A 25,464-nucleotide genomic window follows, 5' to 3' on the forward strand; every position below is an offset into this window, starting at 1 on the left:
ACCCCTACTGATCTGCGGTATTCCTTTCTGACTAGTTTTCCTGTCACCCCTGTGAAACAAAGTATAAAAATTGTTGTGTTGTTATGTAAATAAATACGTAAGATATTTTAGACTGAAGTCTAAAACCAGTGTATGCATATAGCTGCAAGGACAGGCTCAGACTGGCTTGTGCCATTTCCAGCAGGTGCAGAACTGTGGTCAGACTCTTTGGCAGAGTGTGTGAGGGCAGAACTTGAATAGTAAGAGATTGTGCATGTGCTGCTGTCCTTCAGCAACTGTGGGAAAGATTAAAATCGGAAATTCTGACCTAATTGTGGCTAGGGGACAGATGCAAAGTACTGAACTTTGAGCTGAAGCTGCTTTAGTGTGGTGCCATAGGTCTATAAGCTTAAAACATTTTTTTCATCTGTATTTTTTTTTAAACTGTGAAGTCACAGTTTAAAAATTGGTAGAGAGTGGTGGAAACTTCTCATCTCTATGTAATGAGGACATATTTCAAAAAAAGTATTGCTGTGAAATGCTGAAGATTGCTTGTAGGTGAAGGCATAGTACCTTAAAGAGGACTTCAAAGCTCTACTGACGGAAACAGCATTTCCTTTTGGCAGTGTCCTTTTACTCATTTCTGTCTGATTTTTCAGCAAGTGTTTCCTGCTGCCTTTGAGGAAAGGAAATTGAAGCCAGTCATTGTCATTTCAAGTTCCACTTGCAGCCTTTTTTCTGTATGCTCTGCAGGTACATGTGTCAGGGCAGGGCAGGATGCAGCTTCGTGGCTGCCTGAGCAACTGAAGAACTTTGGTAATCTCCAGGCTGTGCATTTCTGTTCTACTTGCTGATGTAAGTTTATATTAACAAAAAAACATCAACCATCAGGTGACAGGCTTGATGCAGGCTTGATGCATGTTTATGTGTCACCCTACTTGACTTGCTTTTTATTGTCCTAATCGTGAATGATTCAGGATATATCCTTTCGTGCTCAGTTCATCTCCATGTGATTCTTGAGACATTAAATAAAAGCTGTGTCTTATCAGTTCACTTCAGCAGTCCACAGAGTGGTATGTACATTAGAAAATTGATTTTGAGAAGTCTGCTGCTCCAGTTTATTGCTGTGCTGCTGTTTGTAGTATTTTTTGCAAAATAGCCAACTTAAATTAACTTCCAAAACACTAAATTAACTTAAATCACTTTATGATATTAGCTGGGATGTTTGTAAAAAAATGGTAGGAAGGTGAGGTGGAGAATTGTATTTGTGGTTATTTGGAAGTCTGGTGGTGGTTATTACATTTCAGCTTGTATGTACATTGCTCCAATTGTGTCTCCTAAACATCAACAATTGGCTTAGTGAGGAAAATCTTTTTTGTTTAGTGTCCTTCTTAGCAGAGAAGGTAAGAAGGTCTTTTCCTATCACTTGTTTTGACTACAGGGCTAGGCTCTTTGTGCATTGGTTTCCAAGCACCGTTCCTTTAGGGCTGAAGAGAAATTTCATATTCAAGGCTTGTAGTATTTGCTCCAGTTCTGTAGAACTGTAGTAAGCACTTCCAGACAAAAGTCTGTGATTAAAACAAAACACATTCTTCTTTATGAATGAAGAGTTAATTTTCTGTGAAATACTAAGATTAGCTTTTTTGCTTGCTTTATTCAGAATCATGATATGTTTCATACAGGGTAATAACGTTTTTTTGTTCTCACTAATTTGTGAAATGCTTGTTTAGGGTGTGTGCATGTGTTCTTGGTAAGCACTTAATAAACTAGATTGATCTTTTTGGCAAAGGCTGCATTGTATAGAACAAATTAAACCTGAAATAACAGTTGTTTCAGATTATTTTTCTGAAAGTGTAATTGCATATATTCTTCTTCCTACTGGCTGCTGAAATGGGTTTCCCAATAATGTTTTATTATTCTGGTTTATTTCAACAGTACATATATAGTAGTTTTGTTTCCATTCCACTGGCAAACCTAGAGCCTCCAGTGGTAATTCTTTGCCAGCAATTTTTTGTAATTGTAATAACCATGGAACTTTGTGAAATATAGTGGAAATATTTTCCCAAAGTTTATGTGCTATAAATAAAATCCCAATTTTCTTTTTTTCCACAGAATCATTTATGTTTTTTTCTTCCCAGGAAAAAGAGAGTGCAAATAAATATTTTTGAACAACAAATTTATTCTGAACTCTCTATCTGTTAGAACATTTCTGAATACCTTAATATCTGGAGTTTATATCACTCTTGCTTCTTTTTTAATCTCCATCAGTGCTAAGAATTTGGACATATGCTGAAGTCCTAATTAAGGCACTTGAACATATTTAACCGAGTGCTTATGTCCTATTTTAGCTGCGTGTGGCAAGGGTAAATTGAATTAAACCCCTACGTTGCCATCCTGAAAGGGATTTAGGAGTCTAATGGACCATCACATGCTCCTCTTTTCCTACAACTGATAGTGGTGGAACCTCGGTTGTACTGCAAGGACCAGCTTTACTGAGCCCCCCTTCATGACTGGGTCACCTCATGTGGCCTGAGGTATAAGTCTTGTAAACAGACATCTTTGAACATTTTTCAGAACACTTTATAGGCACTTGTGAACTTAAGGTGTCAGGTTTTTAGGTGTATTTAGGAAATTTAAAACATCAGGTTGAAAAGATTTCATTGTCTGGATCAGCTTTTCCTCTCGTGCTGAATCCCTGCAACAATGCTGAAGGAACTGTTAGCTGGTTCTTCATAAATTTACTGGGATCAGATTCTGGCACAGTGATTTTATTATCCTCTCTTGATATGCAGAAAAAAAGAAAAAAGTTAACATTGTAGTTAATAAATCTCTCTCTTTTTAAAAAATGGTGTCACATTAGTGGCTATGAAAAGAGGCCAAAATTTTTAAAACAGTATCTTGTAGGTGTCTCCCAAAAGATGCAAACAATACAAGTTTGCATTACATAAGCAAAAAGGAAATTTAAGCCCAAGCCTTTCCTTTCTGCCTTTCCTTCATCTTTTCTGGCTCCATGCTGGTGTGTTTTTAGGCAAAACCAAGCATCTTTTGTGTTCAGGGAAAGGAGTAATAGAAGTGTCGGTGTTTGTTAACAGATTTGACAAACTGTGGCAGCAAAAGCTATCTTTTTTATATTTTGGCATGAACAGTCACCCTTTTATTGGGCCATTAATGTTATTTCAGAGCGTCACGCTGTATCCACAGGCAATAATTTAGCAGTTGTTTATCAGGAGCTTTCATAAAGCTTTGAATAGTATTATAACATTCAGTAACACTAACAACAGCATTTCAGAAAATGTGCCAGTTTACATGGGATATCCGTGAATATAGTTGTTTGGGAATGCATGACCCACAAAACCTATAAATGTAATTGGAATTTACAGTGCTGGCATAGGCTGATGGATAGCAGATTAGAGCCCTGATTAACCATGTGATTCACAGGCTGGGAATATATTGTCCTAAGAAAGATTCATTAGATGGAATCAGAATTTCAAGTGGTCATATGAAATTCAAGTGTGCTGTTTGCTTTCCTTCCCCCTCACACACCCTCCATGTGTTTTTCTTTTTAGGTTGCCCTCTTACTCATTTATTTATTTATTTTATTTCCAGAGCTTTGATGAATCTGTTCCTCACCCTAAAGCTGTCTGTCTGTTATTCATCAGAAAGCAGGTCGCAGTTCAGTGAGCAGAAGAAAAGATTTTAATAGAAGCTGTGCCAAGGGCTGTAATGCATCATTTTAGGGCCCTAATTACATTACAATGACAAATATCAATGGTGACAACAGCAATAACCTACATCCTTTAATGGCTATGCTGGAAAAGGAGTTTGGGCACTGCGCCATCAGATTAGACTTGGTTTCAAAACATAGGCCATTAGAAGTGTGTGTGTCCGTACCACTGCTGGCTGGTAACTGAGGCCCAGTGGAAGGGCCTGTAAATAAATGAAGCCTCTCTAAAGCCTGGTCCTGTGGGACAAAAGAAGTAAAATTAGATGACTGCGGAACCAGCCGTGTTTCCGAGGCAACTTTGACTTTCCATGTGAGGAATTGGAGCTTCGTTTTATGAAATCATACTTTTTCCTTCGCCGGGCAGTTAGACTGACCGTGAAAAACCGATTGGCCTGGTGACTAACAGAAAAAGAAAAAAAGAGAAAAAAGAAAAGAATTTCTAAACTGTTGTTCAAATGTAGGGTTTTAAAATGTGTGTGAGTAGAAATGTAGAGTTGTGCTTTACCTTGTGTCATAGTTTTTACCTTAGGCAAAGAAGAATGAATTTCCAGGTTTCCTCCGGGGTACTGGGAATAGGTCTACTGAGATGCTAAACTATGTCATCAGCACCTACACCTTCAAGCTTCAGGGCAACATCTCAAGAAACTCACTCAACTGGCTTCTGGCAGCTAATTCCTTTCTCTTGTATGTTTTGTGGAAGACAATCAAGCCTGTTGCTGTGGCATTATCTCCTGCAGTTAATTGTTGAAACAGTTGCAGTATTGAGACAGAGCGTACTTCATATCTACCGTGTGAAAATGTCTGGTGTGAGACTTTTCTTGGTACAGGACATGTACCTTGCTATCATTTGTGCATGTACATGGCGTTTTCCTTCATGCCTTCAGACTGCATGTGGTCTCCAAAGGTAGGCACTCTGTGTCTCAGTCATGCTGTGTCTCTGCAGTCTGCTGCTGCTCAGCTGGACTGTTTCCTTGCTGCCTCAGTTTGGAGGATGATAAAAGGTAACTGTATGCACAACCATGCAACTGGGAATGCTCTTTGCTAGGGGAAGTGAAGACTGTTTTAATAAGGAAAAAATGCTAACACTTTGGCATAGCAGGGGCTTTTTGGCTTTGTTGTGACCGGCCTAGCAGAGAAATGCTGCTGAGGAATGTTTCAACATCACTTGAAGCTGTTTTAGCTCTTTTTATTCTCCATAGGCAGAGCTGGGTGCTGTCTCCATCAGCTCACTTGCCTGCATACAGCATGAAAGGACTCGGTCTGCACTCCAGTGGGATTGATTTCAAGAGATTTATTGCTGTCATGTAACTGTGCATATTCAGCCACCTGTTTTCAGTTACTTACAGCTTTTTAGAAAACTCTTTTTAATTGAATATTTCCCAGGTTCAGAATCTGCCAGAGGTGAATTTTTATGTAAATACTGAGCAAATATATTTCAGCCACATTTTGGACAGAAGAGCAGTAGAAGAGATACTTCTGTTGGGGACAGGGGAGAGAAGTGGTCAAAATTAAAACAACATAACTGAAATAAGTTGAAATATTTATGGCTCAGTACCTCACTTGGGAAGAAATGCCTCAAAGTGAATTGGATAAAATTACTTTTGTTGACTAAGCTATATCCTAGCTGAGCGGTAATTTACGGGTTTGATGGGGAAGCCAGTGAAGTTTTACAGCCTGTGTTACCCAGGAGGTCAGATATGACAATTGTAACAGTCCCTTCTGGCCTTAAAATCTATGAATCTACAAGCTTTTTAAATTAGATGCTGAGCTCCTACATGGCACTTGGAGCTGGTTTTGTTCTCAGTTCCTTTGCAGCATGGTAAAGGTGTCCAGCTAATGTGGCTCAGGTAGAAGAGTAGTTTTCCAAAGGCTACCCTCATGGAGCTGTGCAGGGTGAGGTTGTGACGGGCATTTTAAAGATGGGGAGGAGTTCTTTGGCAGCAGAAGAAGGCATGGTGTGCCTTATTTTTTATGAAGGCACATATGTGTATTAGGTGGCAGGTCAGGGTGGCTTCAGCTTACACCAAGACATTTGGGAATTTTCTGCTCATGTGGAAAAGCCTCGAAGAATAGAATGCATAGTTTTCTCCCTGGCTTTAGGGCATTGAGGAGCTTTCTCAGAAAAACTGGTGGGGTGTCTGGAACTCAAAATTTGGAAATGACTAGATTAAAAGTCCACTAAGAACCGCTAAGAACAGGTACTTTACAGCTGTGCCTTGTATTACAGCCTACATTTCCTTAAGCAAGTAATGCTGTTATTCAAGTAATGCTGTATTGGATTATACAGCCTTTCTGGCAGAAGCTGAGGTGCACACAACTTGTTGCTCCCTATGCTGCTCCGTGTAACAAGCAGTTAATAAATTTCTTTGTCAACTAGTATAGTGAATGCTGTCTGTTTAAAGGAAGTTTTGCCTTGTGGGAAATCTGATATTATAGGTGCATTTGAAATTCGTGGATAATTTAGATTTTTGCTGAGAAGAACATATTATAAAGTATCCTGTAAAGTATCTATGCTGCTGAATAAATAGAAAAAGATGTAGTAGACAAAAACAAAAACAAAAGCCTTAAATTAATGAGACTAGGACTTGCATAAACAGTGAAGACCAGTGGGAAGATTCAAGGACAGCTTAATGTAGAAATGGCTATATAAACAGCAAATGGGCATCTAGATGAATTCCAGAGAAAGGAAGAAGTTGTATTCCAAAATAGGATGTATTAACTCGTGTGTATCACACAGTATGCACAAGGGGGCAGAGTTAGTTTCACATGTGCTCTTACCTCTTGCAAACCATGTCTGCTGGTTACATAGCTCTGTAACTGTAATATTCCTTGAACACAGATTTATTTTATATGAAAATACAATATAGCACTTTTTACTGCTACTTGTGAGCCTTTCTGATCTATAGATTCTTTTGCAAGTGTTTGCCATTTAAAAGACAGCATAGCAAAAATGCTTGAAGGTTTGCTTTTAGAAGAAGGAATGCTAAATTGCATGTTAGTATGTCTTCATCACATGATTTGTAATTTTGCAAGAGGAAAAACATTCTGTCTGATTGTAAAATGAGGAACTGATCATGGTTAGAATTTACTGTAAGAAAATTATGATTTATGGTAGGAAAGTCTGTGTGGCTTTGAATATTCTGCTTCTGGATCTGTAATTCTTGTGTTATCTAAACAGGTCTCCTCTTGTCTCTATTGAGATTTTTAGATTAAATGCAGAGAATAAGAATTTATCTCTTGTATGAAAATAAAACATCCTGCATTATTAATTTGTGGTTACAGTTGCCACATGAAAGTAACTACTACTAAACAGGAGAACAGATAACAGCAGAAGTGTGCTACAAGACTGCAGTATTCCTTTGTGAAATATGTGTTAGAATGATTATCAGTAAGATTGTATATTACAATGCTAAGGTTCTCATGATATGCTGTATATTACAATGTTAATGTTCTCATGATACTGTTACAAGTAAATGGTGTATTTGCTCCCTTTGTTTACAATGGCATTGCTATTATTTAGAAACGATCCTTCCTTTTGTGTTGTAGCAGAGTTCAGTTTGATACACAGAATTTTGTAAATATTTTTGTTACATCTCCTGAAGATTCTGTTTGTTAAATTCCTATGATTGTGTAATCAAAATGAACTATTCTTTGTATCAGTTCTAAATAGTTGTTTTTAAGGAAAATATTTTAGCCAGAAATTACTGGCTTTCTAAGTACATTTGGATCCGTGTGCAAACACTTTTGTTATTTTGGGAACATGTCTTGGCTAGAGGATGGCCAGAGTTGAAAAAAAACCAAACAAATATCTCTTTAGGGTTCATAGGTGACAGTCGCTTTTGAGAATTTATGTAATTGAACTTCTTTTTTGTTGTGACTTGCAGGCAGAAATTGTCAAGAGGCTGAATGCTATATGTGCACAAGTCATTCCCTTCCTGTCCCAAGAGGTAGGTAGTCATTTGTACTGCTTCTGATCTAAAGGATTGCATCATCGTATCTATTACGAAAGTGGGACTTCGTGTTGAGACTGTTTCCTTATGAATCTCTTGGCACTTGTAGATGACTTTGCATTGTGCTGTTATCACTTTATCGTCATTATCTTCTTCAAACCTATTAAAATGTCATTTAAATATATTTATGAAATGGAATGTGTTGTAATGTCAAAGCAGAATTTTGGTTTAAATATGTTTCTTTAATGTACAGTATAGTTTTTCTTGCAATTATGATTTTGTGGGTCTGAAATCAAAGCTTGCAAAAATGCTAGAGAGGTGTAATTTGTGCTACATCCTTGGCAATGAACATTTAAGTTCGGCAGAAACTTCTACTTTTGTACGTGAATAATGATGTTCAACACAGCAGGCATAGAAACACAGTTTTTATGTTGGCTTTTTTTTCTCTCTGTATCCCCGATTACTTACTGCCTTAAATCCTTTTATGTTTTTGTGTATTTGGGGAATACAAACAGAAAATTGAAACTCACTGTGAGCTAATTTCTCTAAGCATTAATTTTCTCCAAATTATGATTTGCTAGTATTATTGCAAGTGCATTGTGGATAATTTAAGAGGCACTGGGATTTGGGGGAGTTGATGGTAGCTAATGAGGAAGCTTCCAAATAACAGGCGTGTGTGAAGTAAATAGGAAGTGTGGTTCATGAAAGGAAACAGTTGGTGCATAGTGGCGTCCCTTGTCCACCCCTCTGAAGGAAAGGGACTGGAGACTGGGATCGATTTGTGCAGGTTAGTGTGCATCAATTTAGCATGTGGTTTCATTTCAACACAACACACAGCTGCAAAGACAGAACCGGAAGGTGTATGTTGTGTATTGCATCTGTAAAACATCATGCCTGAGAACACGATGTGACTTTCTCCTGGCTTTTCAGTTGTTACATGAAATGCCAGTGCTTTCCAAGAGAGCTACTCAGCCCCCTGCAAATGAGAGGCTGTGTGCTCCATGTTGTTGTTGTTCAGCTAGTGAGCTCTGTGCATGCCACATGTGTGTATCTGTGTGTGTTTGAAACAATACCATCAAAACTGGAACCAGCGTTTGTGAGTGCTGCTGTGCTCTCTGCTTATTAAGATGGATTTGTGGAAACTAAACTCTGTGTTATGTTCTTGCTCCATTGCAGGAGGTCTAGGGTCTAGAATTCAAGTCCTGCACAGATCTAAAACAAGTAGCTGTGTTGTACTTTGACTGTTTCAGAGTCTCTGTTGGTGTAGTTACATGGTTTTATTTGCTGTGCAGACATATATAGACAGCAGAGAAAGATTGAGAGGGGAAGCATAAAAGAAGTTTTTCATGTATCTTGACAGTGCAACTGCCAGTGACTGTTTTTGTAATGGATTTAGGAAAATCTTGATGATTGTTTGACCTCTTCTAGTAGCAATACAAATTTAACCCAGTCTATTTTGGTACACACTTGTGTCAAACGAGAACTGAGTTTCATGTTTGAGTATACTGATAGTCTTGGTTTCTCTCTAATTTGTGTCTTTAAAAAGCTAATGTCTTAATGGAAGTCTCTTTGTTTCATCATCCAGATTAATAGAGAATTAAATTGCAGCATGCTTTTGCTGTTTATGCATTTTACATACACTCTAATTGTGGAATAGTGGCTGAAAAATGTGATCAGGCTTCTTTATATTGTGCCTGAGGGAAAAATGAACAAAATACAGTGGTTGCATTCACTGATGGCAACATTATTGCCTCATAATAGCACCAGGTTAACTTGTCTTATTGCTTGTTAACTTTGTAAGGAATCAATGGCTTGTGATAACTCACTTAGAAGTAAGAAATTGTGGGCAAAATCACTAGAGATCATGTGAAAAGGATGTATTTATAATACATCACCCTACTGTGTACTACTGCTTTGTTTCTGGGGGCAGTTCAGTAAAGTATTCAGTAAATTCACCAGGCCTCAGTCAGTTTTGTGCTGTACATCATCTAATCATATATTTAAAACAAAGTTTCTAACCTGCCTAAACACACGGTCAACTGATACCTCGTTTTTACATTTATTCCAGTTTAGGCAGACTGTATAAAACAGCACCAAGAAACACAAGCTTCCTATTTTTGTAGGAAAGAGTGATTCTGTGGTCAAAAATGTGAGGGGACCTCAGGGGCAATGTGTTGTTCGATTTGTGCTGTGGTTTTGGGCTTCCTGGGTTGCAACAGTCATTTTCCACCTCTGTGTGATATTGTGAGATACCAGTGTGCTCAAAGTAGTTGCTGTTGCATAAGATGAAAGGGGCGCCTGCAAGGTTGTGGCCATTCAGTTAATTTAGTTTTGATCTGCTGCAGTTGGTAGACAGCTCAATGTTCCCATGCTTGAATGATATAGCCAGTACAATGCAATTAATTTTGTGTCAATAGCCGTAGACAGTGCCTCTGCTAATTGACACTTCTCGACTGAGTTTACCAGCTTCAGCAGAATATGGCACTTTCACAACCCTGTGGCTTTCGAGTTGGGGCTGGTTCCTGCCTGCTCAAGGTGGTATATGTGGCTGGTTGCAACCTTTGGCTGTCGTTGTGGGCTGAGTGCTGAATGACCTCAAGTGCTGGATAGTAGCATTTCTTCAGTGTGTCTGGAGATACATATCACAGTTACCTTCTTTTGAGTAAATACTGTCTGTGTTCATAATCATGAAACACATGTAGGCTGGCTGATGTACAGCAAATGCTGTAGTTGTGGCAACTTGGAACTCAGTACTGCTTGCAAAAGCTGCTTGATAAGCCAGTATTGATCCCTGTCAACGTACATGCCTCAGTGTAAGCGTTTTGTAAGGCCGAAGGAGGCTGTAATAAACTTTTTTGGAAGTTTCTCTTTCCCTTCCAACTGCCAGTGAACTAGCTAATAACAAGGTAGATGGTTTGTTTTTTAACAGGCATCTTCAGTTCCCTGTGCACATTAAGGCGGTCAGATATACTTACTAGAATAATAAAACGCCAAGCACTGGCATGCATACATGTAAACAAACATCAAAAGAAAATTCTGCTTGGAGTTTTCTCTTTTCAAACATTTCAATGTCAGTTGATGGTTTTCCTTTTAAGTGATTGATGTGGGCCATAATATGCATGATCCTCTTTGTACATACATTCCGTAGAGGTATTTCTAAAGTCCAGTAAATTTGAATAAGAAGTGTGAGATCCATTACGTAGAAGCAGAGCAGGGGTTCTTACATACTGATTAAGAGGAACTAGCTTTTGGTCTGAGATGTGAGGTTGAGAAGACAGAATTATTTGCCTCCATCTTAGACTTGTCCCAGACTAGAGCTTAACAGCAAATACAAGGAAACTCTGAGAGATCTGTAATCCTTCCACCAAGGAAATGCATCTCATTAGCAATTTATGCATATATTGCTAATAATGCTCTTACATTTTTCTGAATCATGAATATCATGAATGAGTTATGGTGCCTGGATGCAGTGACCCAACTTGTCCCTTCTTGCTTTTACAGTGTGTGCTGTACTCCACCGTAAATGTCTATTTGCTTTCTAATTCTCACTAGCATTTTTGGCAAGGTCTTGTCTCATTATGCTGTCTCTAGATAGGGCTTCCAAGAAGGACAGTGCTGCAGTTCTTAAGCAAGACCTGTACTTCCTCTAAACATATAAGGTAACAACAAAATAATACAAGTACAAATAATACAAGTAAAGAATAGCAGAGGCTGCTTGCTTCTTCAGAACAAATTTTTTAGTGAGTTTTGCTTTGGGTATTGGTGGCGATCCTGAAGACAGGCTGTAATTAGGGGTTTTTAACACCAGCATAATTGTGTCCGTGCCTGGGGGAATTTTGGCTGCTCGCTTGCTGTCAGCACAGCTCCACTGTCATTGGGAGGTGTGGAGAGCCCTGACATGGTATAAAAAGCCCGGGAATTTTCCACCATGTTGCAGTGCCTGTGCATAAGCCAGGGCTAGGTGACAGCTGTTTGGTGAGACAATGTGATGCTGAAAAAGCCTAGATTCCTCTTGTGGTCTCTGTAGCTGTTGCTACCCACTGACTTAAAATAAGTGGTTTTCCAAAATGAGGCAAGTCCAAACACACTGCTCATTGCAGAATGCAAAAAGGGGAGAATAACCAAGAGAAGAAGTTAGAAAGGACAAACCAGTCTACATGACAGGTGGGGCAGAGTATTGCTCTGGCATGTTTAATGTAGTACAAAATACTGTTTTCCCACAACTGAAAAAACCCCAGATCTGTCATTTGCTTGTGTGCGCAGAGGAAGGCTAGCATTAAATGTGGATGAAAGTTGCAACACTGTGTCGATATCTGGTTGGGGGGGAAAAGTAACCCTTTTTTGTTGTAGCTGTTTTTACTTGGCTGTATATGCTACAAGATCACTTCATGGACAGGTGGATGTGTATTGCGTAGTTTTAACATTATGCTGCTTGTTGCTGGCCTGCTGGCCCAGGAGATGTTCGAGCACATGGCTGGTGCTGGAACCATCCATCCTTGAGTACCAATTCAGGTTGGGCCAGCCAGCTGCTATCCTGCTCAGCAGGCCCCTGGGCTCCCTGACCCTCACTGTGGTTTTGGGGTTCAGTGGGTCCCTGGACCCAGCTGGGCTCCTTCTCCACATGTAGAGATCCCCACCCATTCCTAGAGCCATGGAACACCCAGCCCACTCCAGGTTCAGAAAGGCTGTGAGTAGGCAGCCCTTCAAACCCTGCATGGGCTTTCCTGTGCCTTTTTTTTCACTCAAGTGTGTGGTTTTTCTCTGTAACTTGAAGTACTCCAGGGTCACTCAAGGCATGTCTCCCATGGGTTTTTTTGGGAGCTGAGGAGTTGCTTCACTTCAGTTCAGTTGCTGCAGTGCACTGAAAGCGATGGAAAGGCTAATTGCAGACCATCTATTTTGAGTCTTTTGCATACAAAACCACTGAAGATTAAATCAATGTTAAAGCAGCTAGCAATGGAGAGTTTTAATTGTCTCTACTGTACCTAATTTAGGTTCAATGTTACTAGGCCCTTGGGTCTTTTACTCTCTGTGAAGTCTTGATCCCAAACCTATTAGAATCAATGAAAGATGGATTGTGTGACTGCTCTGGCAAAAATCTGGAACTGGGGTTTTGGTAGTCCATCCCTTCACCTTCTCTTCCTCTGACCTAAGAATGAAATACCATTTTTCCCAAATTCTTCTGAGAGCTATTCTTTATATGTTTGCTGTAAGGGAACAGAAAACACTCTAGCTCTTGTGGAGTTGACTTATTTTCCAAAACTTGGATGCAAATTGAAGTAATTTCTAGAATATTTTTGATAGGTTTAGGCCAGCTTTTGCAGATGCCTTAGAAATTTTTTCTCCTTCTGGGAACAGGATTTAAGTAAATTGATGTTGGAATAGAACACTCATACATACAAGAGCTTTCCTTACTTCACTGCAGAAAGCGTTGCCTGTGAAATGGTACGAAGGAGAAGATGACTATAAAGTTTGCTCTTATTTAAAAAAGGAAAAAATTTTAAAAACTCTGCTTTGTTCTTTCGGGATTTTTTAATGACTTGATGAAAAATTCCATGGTGTGAATGACTTTTACCAGAAAACAGTGGTGTAATTTTTGTTGACTTGACTCTGAAGGGACCTTCTCAACCTTTTCCCTAAACTTTTTGCCAAAAATCATCTGGATGTTGGTTTTTAGGCAAAGCTGATGTTTCATTGTTACAGTTTTTGCACCTCTCCAGGTAGTCAGGAGACTCCTTTTTCCTGTTCAACCTTTGGCTGTAAATCAGCAATGTCTCACGCTCAGTGCAGATCACACAACATACTCGCAGTTCTCTGTGACCCCTCCTTGCACCTATTTGTTCTGTGTCATCCTGATTCTGGGAGGCTGCCTGTGAAGATTAATTTGCCACTGGTGGAGGTCTGAACAGGCATGGATCTGGTTGCAAGATGAGAACCTTATTTTGTTTGTAGTTGATGTTTTCAAATAAATTAAAAAAAAAAAAAAAATTCAGTCAGCTTTCAACATACAGCAATTTTGAATTTACTGCAGGAATACAGTTTCACTTAAACTGATACAATCACTACAGCTTGTTAACTGTGTTGTTAATTAGACCATGTGTTTTTGATGGACTTTATAAAGCTATTAAAATTTACATGTTGAGTATTGATATAATTATTTCTCTTTCACATGTTTGACAGATTTGTGAATGCCATTTAAAATTTTTTTCTCATGGTTGAGCTGCTATGCTAGGAGGAGAATCTGTGTATTCTTCAGTTATGTGTTTGCCATGTGCTTGTTGAAAATACCCTTCTTTTTAGAATACTGGGTGGGGTTTATTCATAAAGTTTCCATGGCTTACATTTGAAGATATCGTTTAAATTCAAAAGCACACTATGCTGATGAACAAAAGGAAGAGAGTTTCCCATTTAGCCAGGTTGTGAAAGAGCTCTTTGGGAAACAAAGGTGTAATTCCCAGCATGTAATGGCATAAAAATAAAAATCCTCCCCTTGCTTATATATTCTTGCTTATCAAGACACAGTGTGACTGTCTATTAGAGAACAGTTATTTCAGATCCTGCATGTCTTATAAAAACAAGTAAAAACAGTAAAAGTAAGAATCTGTGCTTAATAATTTAGAAAACAAGTAATTTTATTCTGTTTCTGATCTTCATTTATAGCACCAGCAACAAGTGGTGCAGGCTGTGGAGCGTGCCAAACAAGTGACCATGGCAGAACTGAACGCAATCATTGGGGTATGTGGTCTTTCCATTTTAGCTCTGATAGTGTTTGTAAATAGCTTTTCTTTTTCTTTCTCTCTTGCATGAACTCATTTCCATCAGGTGGGCAAAAGTTGTGGGCAGTGGTGAAGTTCAGTAGCTTGATCTTCATAAAAGCTGGTTACTACCTGAAGACTTTTGCTTGCACTGTGCCAAGAAGACTAATGGGGTAATTAATGTCTGTGTGTCTTGGTTTGAAAGACAGATATCTGCTAGGAAGGGGCAGGACCTCCCTAGAGATGGAGAATTCAAATCCCCTCCCTCCAAATTATTCCAATTAAAAGGAAAATTAAAGGAGCTTTCAGGCAGAGGTATGGGGGTAGGAATAAAAGTTCTTTACTAGTATATATGACAAAACGACAAACAAACAACAACTACAGCATCAATAATAAACAGAACCAAGAACCTTGAGGGCTTTCTTTTACAAAAGCCCAGAGCAGTTTGATCTGGGTGCCCCTGCAGGGCTCCGAGAGGCCGAACTGGAAGGAAGGAAAAGTCCCGGGCTGGTGGATGAGATGAGGTCTGCGCTGGCAGCTGGAGCAGCAGGGGTGTCCCGGCAGGGCTGGGCAGTGCAGGGCTACAGAGTAGCAGGAGAGCCTCAAAGCTCCGAAGAAGCAGCGGCGGTGGGGGGGAGAGGCTGGAGAAAGCGAGTTCAGGATTCCCGGGTACACAGCAGATGACGATAGATTTCCCAGGACGAGGCAGAGGCAGAGGGCAGCCTGACCGTCCTCCTCGGCGCTGAGAGCAAGAGTGCCTCGCCCTCCCCCAGATCTGTCTTTTTGCCTTTCCCCAAAGCTAATCATCTTCCCGTCTGAGGGACACTCCCAGGGACTCAAAAACAATAGGTGTAGCTTCGTGCTGCTATATCCCTCAAGCACTCTTTTTGTCCTGACTAAGTAGTCATTAAGGCTTCTTGGAAACTTATGGGAAAAAATTCTGTAAGAAGAGGAAAAAAAAAACAAAACCAAATCTAACCCCCAACACTGTGTTATATCTATTCCCCAAAACAGGCTTTGTATTTGAGGGTTTTTTTTGTTTGTTTGGGGTTTTTTGGTTATTTTTGTTTGGCTTTTTGTTTGTTTGGGTTTTTGTGGTTTTGTTTGTTTGTTTGTTTTTGTTTTCTATTTAAGTAATATTGTTTCCTTTGCATACCACCTGCCAGTCTGCTTCTGCAGCCATGGTAACAGGTATCCTTGATATGATAGACCTTTTTTCCCATCCCTGCTGCCCACATCTTTTTCTGCAAGTTGGTTCAATCAATCTTTATTGATTATTAGCCACACTTTTTATTTTTACTTTAAAAAATAGCTGTTACTTAAAAAATAAAAAAAACAAACAAGCCACCATCCTTTGAACCAACCAACCAAAACATGTCCACCAAAACCGAAATACCCAAACACAGAACCAAGATCGACAGCCTAAAAACTCATCCCCACAGTGCTTGTAGGTGTCCTGCTCTTAGTCACAGATCATGGAGCCCCTCTTGTAAAGCCTTTACTGACAGTGGTGTTGGCCCAGTGGAGCGATTTTATAGGTGTGGGCAGCCATAGTGTTTACATTTTATAACCGGAGAAGACAGACATAACAATGAAAGCCCTGGCTGTTCACACTACATAAAATAAAGGTGAGAAGTCATAGCTTAATAACACATTATTCTCTTGTATAATTATGCGGCTGAAGCAAGCAGTTGTTTTAGTTATTCTAATGAAGACACTAAAACTGTACTTTGTACTTTTTGCGTCCTCCCAAATGCTTTTTCTTTTGTGTATGGATTATACATAAAAGTATTTTTCTTTTTTTATTCAGTGTATCAAACACACTTTGAAATGCTAATTATTCCATTTACTTTCATTAAAATTCAAATTGCTGAATGAAGATGTGGATAAGGGTCGCCGAATAATCAATCTGAAGCGAAGATATTGCTTCAATTATGGCTCTGTCTTTTAACAAGGAAATCAGGACTTTCTGATCATTGCTGACAGTAGCTTAGAGCAGCAGTCTGATTGTAGCTTGTTTTTAATAGGCTGTTTCTAACTCTATTTTGTATACCTCTGACCACAAGAAAGCACTGGTAGTCAATTAGAAATTATAAATGGAAACGAGTAACCCTTATTTCCTCTGAAGTGCCCGTTAGAAGGAAGGAGGTGAATCAGAGCGCAACGTGTAGAATCATGAATAACATTTGTTGTGTCTTCTACGCTCCAGTGGGGAGAGTGGGAAATGAATAATTTCCCAATTAGTTTTCATTACCTAACCAAAAATACTGCCTTTTATTAACATTCTTTGCATAAAGTCAGTAGCTAAAGGTTGGCTCCTTTGTTAAAGCTCTTATACGTGTGTGGTGCATTTGTAGCGTGTGTGTGTACGTGCATGTGTGGTTTTGTGCGTATGAGCACGAGCACGTACTTCACAGTCTACCTGTGCACGTTTTTCCCATTCACCTTTGTTTCCATTGGAGAGACTGCTAAAAGGAGTTTGATTTCTAGTAAAGGAAGCCAGTGTAAAGTGTGTGATGTTACAGATACTGGCCATCGCAATAGTTATTTGAATTTATCCTGCTTTCATGAACCACTAAACCACACAGTATAAAAATAAACAGATGAGACACTTGTCGGCGAGCCTGGCAGTAATTCTGTCTGTCTTCCCCCCCCCCACCAGACAGAAGTAAATTTTCTTTTCTCATCCTGTCTGAGTTTGTCTTTTTATGTCAAGTGAAATTCTAATGTCTCAGACTACTCTAAACTATCAGACTTTGGGTTTGTGCATTAAAGTTGACCAGCCCTTGCCTCCAGCACAAGCCTGATTTTTACCTTGCTTTTGCCCTTTTTCATTCTGTTTTATGTTGACTTTGGAAATACTGTGTATTCCTCTTTAATTTTAGAAAAATGGAAACAATACGAACTGAAATTGAGTACTCATTAGGTTTAAAGAGAAGTAATTTCATGCAGTCTTTTAGAGATTAATTTTTTTAAAAATGAATAAACAGGAATGCATGTTATCTAATAAGCTTAAGAGTATGTTAAAAAAATCCCACAACAGTGTTATGTCTACATTTAGAGAGATTTAAAGGCTGAAAATGTAACATGGGGCTAGAAAAGGCTAGTCATACTTTGTAAAGTGAATACCAATAAAAGTAGAGAACGTAATTAGAAATCATGGCTTTTTAATGTATCTGATTATGTTGTCTTATGTTATTTTTCTCTTTAGTAAGGCTGACAGGGTTTGTGTTCCTTTAACCCTATTGTATTCTAAACACTTGCAATGTTTGTTTAACCCATTGAACTATGTATCAGACAAAAGCAGAAGCAGTATTTGAGTTTTTGAAATACAATTGTAGCTTAAGTCTCTCTTTGTTTTGTGGTCATCCTATTTGGTTCACCTTGCTCATGCCAAACCCCCTTGGTTCAAGCAGAGCATCTCTGGCTTTGAATTAAAGGTGCATGGTACCAGAATGGAGTGTGGCACAAGAAAAGAATTGAAGGTGCACAGATCATATCTCTCTTTGTGTTTCGCATGTATATATTTTTGTATGAATGTGCTCTGATTTAATGGAATCTGATGAAGCACCTTTTAACTTTGCAATATTATTCTATCTTCATTGGTAAATGAACCAAATCACTGATCCATGCAGTTTAAATGCAAAATACTGAAGTGAGCCCGGAACCCAGAGAGACTGCCTGTTCTCCTGACAATAAACTAGTTATGTTTAATGGAATGAAACAGAGTTATAATGACTTCTTTCACAGGTCATGTTCAGTTTAAAACTGTTGATGGGCTCAAACAAGTTAAATATCATCTATCATCTTCTGGAGAGATGCAGTAAGAAAAACTAAACCAGAACTGGATATATCATAAGGATGCTACAGGAGTACTGTAAATCTGCAGGCATCCAGAGTCTACCTCTGGTGTTTGCCATGAGCACTGTGGTGCAGCATTCTTGCTCAGGGCAGTCTGTGGTGCACATCCAGAGCTACTTTCCTGGCTGGGTGTTCCAAGATGAGCAGTGTGATATATTCAGGTGATCTTGTCGTGTCTTGTGCTGCCATGGTTTTAGATTAGGATCTGCAAGATCACACTGTTGGAACTGCACACAAATTGTAGCCTTAAATCAGTAATATAATCTAATTAGGAATGATTTCATTTCCTGTATTAATAAATTGAGTCATCTAAGTTTCTTAAAATGTTGGGGTTTGTTTTCTCTAATCCGTTATACTTTACAATTGGAACATGCTGTGTGAGTGTGGTTACATTTTAATAAGGGAACCAGGGAATTAACTTGTAACTTTTAAAGAATTTTATCTGTTTAAAATAGTCATTTTTCAGCTGCAGTAAGGCAGAAATGAAGGCTTGTGTGCCTGCTTATCACATAGAGAGAGATAAATGTACCAAAAACTTAAGAACAGGTATGTGATGGTGTTCAAAGAAAATGCAGTTTAGCACAAGAAATGCTGAACCTCAATTTTTAGCAGTGACATTTTAATGATAGGAAGTCTGCAAAATTATTTGCCATCAATTGTGAAGGCAATAACAAGCCTTGGTGGTTTTTCACACCCTCTGTGTTAAGTGCTTTCAGAATGACAGCGTAAACTGTGTTGGAGAACTCCAAGGAAGTAAAACTGATTAAAATGTTCATGCTTGAATGGTGCTGATGGAATAGTTCATTTGGACTTTCTCTACCTCCTGCAGCTCAAGCTGAAATATTAAAATTCAGTGAATTTAAATCTCTCTCCCCTCAGCTAAGGAAAAAAACATTACATTTTAATAGGTTTTAAACTCATAATTCATTGGTTTGGAGCAGCACTATTAAATCTATTTAAATATTACGTGTATTACTAAGGAAATGATTGAAATAATTCTTTTTCTTTACCATTCTATGCATCTGAGTGAAAAAAAGAATGGCTTTGGTTTAATTTTTAAGCATTTTGTTTTCTTATGCCACTTCTATTATTTTCTTAAAAAATAAGCAAATGGCAGTTACTGGAAGAAAGGACTTCTTCTGTCTTGTCACATATAATTACTACGTTAAAATGTTTGTTCGTAAATGCACTGTTTGTTGCAATTTCTACCCTTTGAGGCCAAGGTTCTTGTTTGACCCATCTCAAAAGGTCCGTAATTTTTGTTTGCTTTCAAGAGCACTTGTTTTACAGCTGTGGAGAACAACAGCTGTTTAGAAAATGGGCACGGAAGCCTTTGAAAGCAGTGTGGTGCAGATAAGTACACAAAATGAAGGGTTGGCCTCGGTGCCTGCCATCATTGCCGTGGTGCCTTCTCCAAGGCTGCAGATGCCAAATGCTGCTTAACATGCAGAGGCATCTCCTGTGCTTCTCTCAGATGCTGGCTTGTTTCTGGCTCATCTGTGTGCGGGTGCTGTGAGGAGGAGTGAGGGTTTTCTACTTGAACCAGTACACTCAGTTGGTATGGAAAAGTTGTTCCTGCCCAAGTGTGTGCTTTCAGAAATGGTGATGTCAGGGAGGATGGGCGAGGGCAGTTGGAGCAAGAGTGTTGTAGCATGGGGACAACAGTCACTTGTTTCTCCAGCCCTTCTATGTTGCACATTCAAGGTGTGTTAAGCAGTGGTTGAAGCTCAAATTCTGTAGAACACGTTGGTGGTCTGCTGTACATTGTGCACAGGTTGTCAAAGCGGGGCAGCAGAGGTTGACTTAATAGATGTGTGCTTCAAGTTATGTTTGTGTACCCTAATGAAATGTCAAAATTCATTGCTTCCTATTGCTTCTTGTTTGTTGATTTTTTATTTAGTGGTGATGTGGTCCTGCAAATATTTTGATCCTACCCAGTGTCTGAAATGGATTTGTAGAAGGCTTTTTGGGTCAGCACTTTTGGTTTTGAATTATTCACCTGAAGTCTGACTAAGTTAAAGACACCCTGTTTTTCGGTTGCAAAGAGGTGTTTTGGGGAATTTATCATCTTGTTCCCTCACTCCCATGTGCCAGCCTCAGAGAGAGCCTTGTAGGTAAGGCCTAGTTCAAATAAATCTCTTCTATATGCAGCATCTTTATTTAAAGAAATTGAAAATTATCTTTTTGGGGATTTTTGAGGGAATTAATTGAAATGTAAACAATTTCCAGGTTTCATATTTCTAAGGATGGATTCTAGATACTGTTACTACACTATGAGTGAGCTGCCAGTGTCTTCTGCTTTTTGTCCTATTTTCAGAACCTGTAGTAGCTACTTGAATTTATATTGGTCTGTCACTATATGAGCAGTCAGTAGCATTGCAGTGTGAAGTGCTGACCACTTAGAGCATCTCACTGCCAATATGCTGGTGCCAGAGGCCTTTGCTCGTTATGCTTAAGTAAGTGCACATGACATGAGTGTTGTGGCTCGCACACTCGAGCTCACTCAGCTCTTCTGTCTTCAGACAGAAGAGCTGACTTTGGCCTCCATGTTCCTCAAGGTTTTACAAACCCTGGCATCAAAGTTTGTGACCACTGTATTTTTCTCTTGTTCTTTGAATTAGGGTTAATCAGTGCAGATATGAAGAGTCCTGTGGAAAATTTTCGTGATATTCTGTAGCATGAACATATGCAGTATTTTATTTATGACTTACATTTGTATGGTTTTGCTTCACACACGGTAGAGAGCAGACAATACTGTTGCCAGCAGGGTCCATACTCCAGTAAGTGGAAGCTTTTGCCAGCCAAATACAGATGTGCTGTGTTCCATCGTGGTCTATTATATGCTGTGTATTGCCTTCAGTGATAGCCTTATACCAGTTCTCTGGAAAACAAGACAAAGTCTATCTGTTTGGTTTTAAGGTATTGTGAAGAGAGGGATTTTCCAAAGTTGCTTGATTGTAAAATCAGCAGTGTTTTTGTTCTCAGTGACAAGGCTGTCTGTTTAAATAGGTACCCTTACTGTACAGTGTGGCCTAAAGAGAGGTGGTATTGTATCATGGTTTCATCCTACAAGAGTTCTGATACCGCTTCTAAGCAAGGTCATATATTTGCCTTCTTCCCAACAACACTTTGTAGGCTGCTGGCTACAGCAATGAATGAGGACCAAGACTGCATAGTAGAGTGGGTCACTTAAATGTTTGCATTGCTTCGGGTGGGTGTATAGTACTTTGCAAGTCTTCAGTCTTAAATGTAGGACCAGAGCAAGGGCTCTAGTGCTTAACTGGGATGGACACTGAAGTACTGCATAAGTAGAGTATTTCCAAATGTTAAGTCCATCCATGAAGAAGGAATTAGGAGGTCTTAAATTCTTAAGTTGTCTGATATTTCAGAATGTTTGATTTTTATTAGCAAGACAGTTACTTGCTTATTGCTTGATGAATTCTGCACAGTCACATCCTTGGCTATACGAGTGCATCACAAACACTGATGAACTAACTCAAGGAATGTTTGTGGAACAGGGGAGTACTGCTTTCCCTGTTATGCTTTATAAAGAGGCTAAGGCAAAAAGAATTAGTAGTCCTTCCATGGTCTTGGGGCTGCAACTTAAATCCAGGTGATTTGATCCTTGTCAAGACTTTCCTTTATCAAAGCCATTGGAACTGGGCTTTGCACTAAAGGAAAAAGAATTCACTTTAAGTTTCAGTTACCTGGCTAATGGGCACTACATTAAAGAAACGAAATCTGCTTGAAGAGAGGTAATGGTATCCATGTGTCCTAACACTTGTGGGAAGCAGCTACTCACCTCTGAGAAGAGCAGATGTTACAGTCCTTTGCACAGGACCACAGCTGCATCAGAAATGGCTGTTTTTAAAGACACAGAATGGGTTGGAAAGAATGGATCAATCTGTGCAACCCAGGTGTTTATCCCAAGGTAAGACAATTGACTGAAATCCAACAGAGTGTGTACTTGTGTACTGTAAGTATGATGAAACATGGTGTTAGCATTTAGAGTTAAGGAACCTCTGCTTCTCAATAACTGCTGTGTAGAAATTTGGCTTGTTAAGGATCAACTTGATAAGATGCATTGGAGAAATATATCTGTGAGATGCATAACATGCATCTGTTTTATGCTGGTATTACGTGGCTCCTGTGAGGAATTTTAGAAGTGAATTATAGTTGACACATTTAAAAGCTCTGGTAATAGAATTGCTTATAGATTTAGCCACTTGAATCTCTCTGTAACCAGTGCCATTGCTTAACTTCTATCTTTTATTGTTTGATTTGTGATACATCTTAGATTGTAACTTTTTCACTTTCTAGCCTAGGGTTTCAGAAACTTTTTACTGTGGTGAACCTACAAGATTATTTAGAAGTCTACTGGGAAAAGCACAGACATTACTCCATTTCTAAAGGAAAGAATCAAAATTTATAAGGTCCCAACAGAGATGCTGTCTTTTTACTGTTAATCCAGAGGAGAAAAAAAAATCTCATCCCAGTGTCTGTGGATAGGACATAAGTGGAGCATTTGATAAATAAGGTACCTGAACCAGTGTGCATGTACTTAGCCAGGGATTAATTTTGCCATCTGTTTATACATAGCTGAAAACACCCATTTGCTGCCATTGTTACTTTTTGCACTGGTCTGCGTGAAAAGATTTTGAAGCAGAGATTTGGTATGTCAAGGCACATATCGTGATATGTGGCACTCCTGGCACTTCTCATGGCAAGACCTTTAACTTACTATTTGTGCTTTCTGCCTCCTCTGGCAGATGTGGATTTTCTTTACCTTACACAGAAATTGATGAGGGAGAAGGAAGAAGAGAGTTTTGTGTGATTTATGTAGGAATTTCTGCCCTTTATGAAATGATAATAGAAAGTGATTTTGAAGGGTTTAATTCTTCCTCCCTCCACCGCCAGTGTGAAATGGAGTGAAGTCCTGCAATCAGAAGGAGGAACTACTGAACTCTAATATTCTGTGGCAAGGTGAACTTAGCCTTTTGTAGAGGACTTGGTTTTTTCCCTTTTTAATATTCTGTCCAATTTTTTGCCATGAATCTTTTATTTGTTAGTAGGTTGTATTAATTTGTCTATGCTGTTTCACTGAGTGAAAAAGATTCATAAGAGTGGAAGGGAGGACAAATGGTGAAACATGTATCCTGACAGATGTTCCCATATATATGATTAAGAACGGAAATGTGCTCTGCATATATTGCCTTTCATCCCACAATATGATTTGGGAGATGACTTTTTGTTCCTAGATCACTTAAAAGACCTTTGAAGCAATTTGTAGAGATATGATTCTGATGGTTTCTTTGTTATTTATGTAGGAGCTCTAAATGCTCCTCTTCTGACTAATGACAGCTATTGATTTTTTTCCTTCCCCCATAGTTTCCTCAGTAGAACTTGCTTTCCTTCTGTGGAATCAGCATCCTCAAAGGCAGAAATTGCTGAATCTTAGAGAGCAAGTAGTGTGGCTTTTGATTAAAAAAAAAAAAAAAAGGAATATTATAATCATTATTATTATCACCAGTCTACTCCTTATTCTCTTTCCTTTTCATCTCTTTTCATTCTTATTCCTAGATTTTTAAGGTCTATATTCATTCACCTTTGTGGACAGACACATCCAAATTTTCTAGTAGATGAGTTGCATCTGAGCATTTAGAGTTCCCACTAATTGCTGATACATTTCATAGAATCACAGGATTTTTTTATGTTGGAAAAGACTTGACAATGATCTTGGGATCACTGAATCCAACCATTAGACTAGCACTACTGTGTTCACAATTAAACCATGTTCTCGGGTGCCACGTACAGAAGTTTTTCTAGGTGCTTGCAGACGTGGTGGTTCCACTACCTCCCTGGGCAGCCTGTTCCAATGCTTGACCATGTTTTCAGTGAAGAGGTTTTTCCTAATATCCAGTCTAAACCTCTCCTGGCACAACTGGAGGGCATTTTATCCAATAGCTAGTTGCCTGGGAGAAGAGACTGACTCCCACTGCAGTAGAATCTCGTCTCAGGCTGTTGTAAACAGCGATAACATCTCCTGAGCCTCCTTTTCTCCAGTCCAAACAGCCCCAGCTGCATTAGCCACTCCTCACAGGACTTGTGTTCCAGATCCTTCACCTGCTCTTTGGCCCTTCTGTGAACACACTCCAGCACTTCAATGTCTTTCCTGAATTGAAGGGCCCAGAACTGGACACAACACTCGAGGTGTGGCCTCATCAGTGGGAGTACAGGGCAATGATCCCTGCCGTGGTCCTGCTGGCAACACTATTGCCAATACAGGCCAGGATGCCCTTGGCCTTTCTGGCCACCTGGGCGCATGCTGGCCCATGTTCAGCTGCTGTCAACTAGCACTCCCAGGCCTTTTTTCACCAGTCAGCTCTTCAGACACTGCCTCCAGCTGGTAGCACTACATGGGGCTATTGTGACTTGGTTTTGTTGAACCTTATCCTGTTAGCCTTGGCTCATTGATCCAGTCAAGGACCCTCAGCAGAGCCTTCCTGCCCTCCTGCCCAGCGTGGTGTCATCTGCTAGCTGACTAAGGGGGCACCCAATCCCTTTGTCCAGACTGTCAATAATGATGTTCAGCAGAGCTATCTTCAACACTGAGCCCTGGGGTGCTGGCTGGTATAACCCTGTTCACCAACACTGCAGGCTCAACCATCCAGTCAGTTTATACCCAGCAAAGAATGCACTCATCCATACCATGGCAAGCCAGTTTCTCCAAGAGAATGCTATGATAAGAGCTTTCAAAAGCTTTACTAAAGTCCATGTAGACAACATCCACAGGATGTGGAGGATAAGCCTTTCATAAGCCCATGCTGGCTGGGCCAAGATGGTCTTTGACCACCACCTCTCACGAATCTTGTCTGCTCACAAACAGCAGGTCCAGTGGGGCACCAGCCATTGTTGTCTCCCTCATCCCCACTGTGTCAGGAAATTGTCCTGGATTGTTTCCTCCCTGTTGTGTTGTATTTCCAGCATACATAAGTGGAAATCCCTTATGAGAGGAAGGGCCTGTGATTGTGAGAATTTTACCAGGTGCTTATAGAATATTTAATCTGCCTCTTCATCTTGGTGGTCTATAGCAAGACTCCCACCAGGAGTGGGATATTTCCTTTTACTCTGGGAACTGTAATAATTTTTGAAATGCTGACTCTCCCTTAAAAGAGTAAGGTTAGTTTGTTCTACC

General features: G+C 39.5%; 1 protein-coding gene across 2 annotated transcripts in view; it reads left to right on the forward strand.

Annotated features, from left to right (window-relative positions):
- The window catches only part of LOC134563900 (transducin-like enhancer protein 4), a 98,152-nt gene that overhangs the window by 24,256 nt on the left and 48,432 nt on the right, over positions 1–25,464 (forward strand). For both annotated transcript variants that reach the window (XM_063422314.1, XM_063422315.1), the window contains exons 5-6: positions 7,588–7,650; positions 14,314–14,388. In XM_063422314.1, coding sequence (XP_063278384.1) covers positions 7,588–7,650; positions 14,314–14,388 — 138 coding nt within the window. The remainder of the gene's footprint in view (positions 1–7,587; positions 7,651–14,313; positions 14,389–25,464) is intronic.

This window comes from Prinia subflava, chromosome Z, assembly GCF_021018805.1.
Source record: "Prinia subflava isolate CZ2003 ecotype Zambia chromosome Z, Cam_Psub_1.2, whole genome shotgun sequence".
Lineage (NCBI taxonomy): Eukaryota > Metazoa > Chordata > Aves > Passeriformes > Cisticolidae > Prinia > Prinia subflava.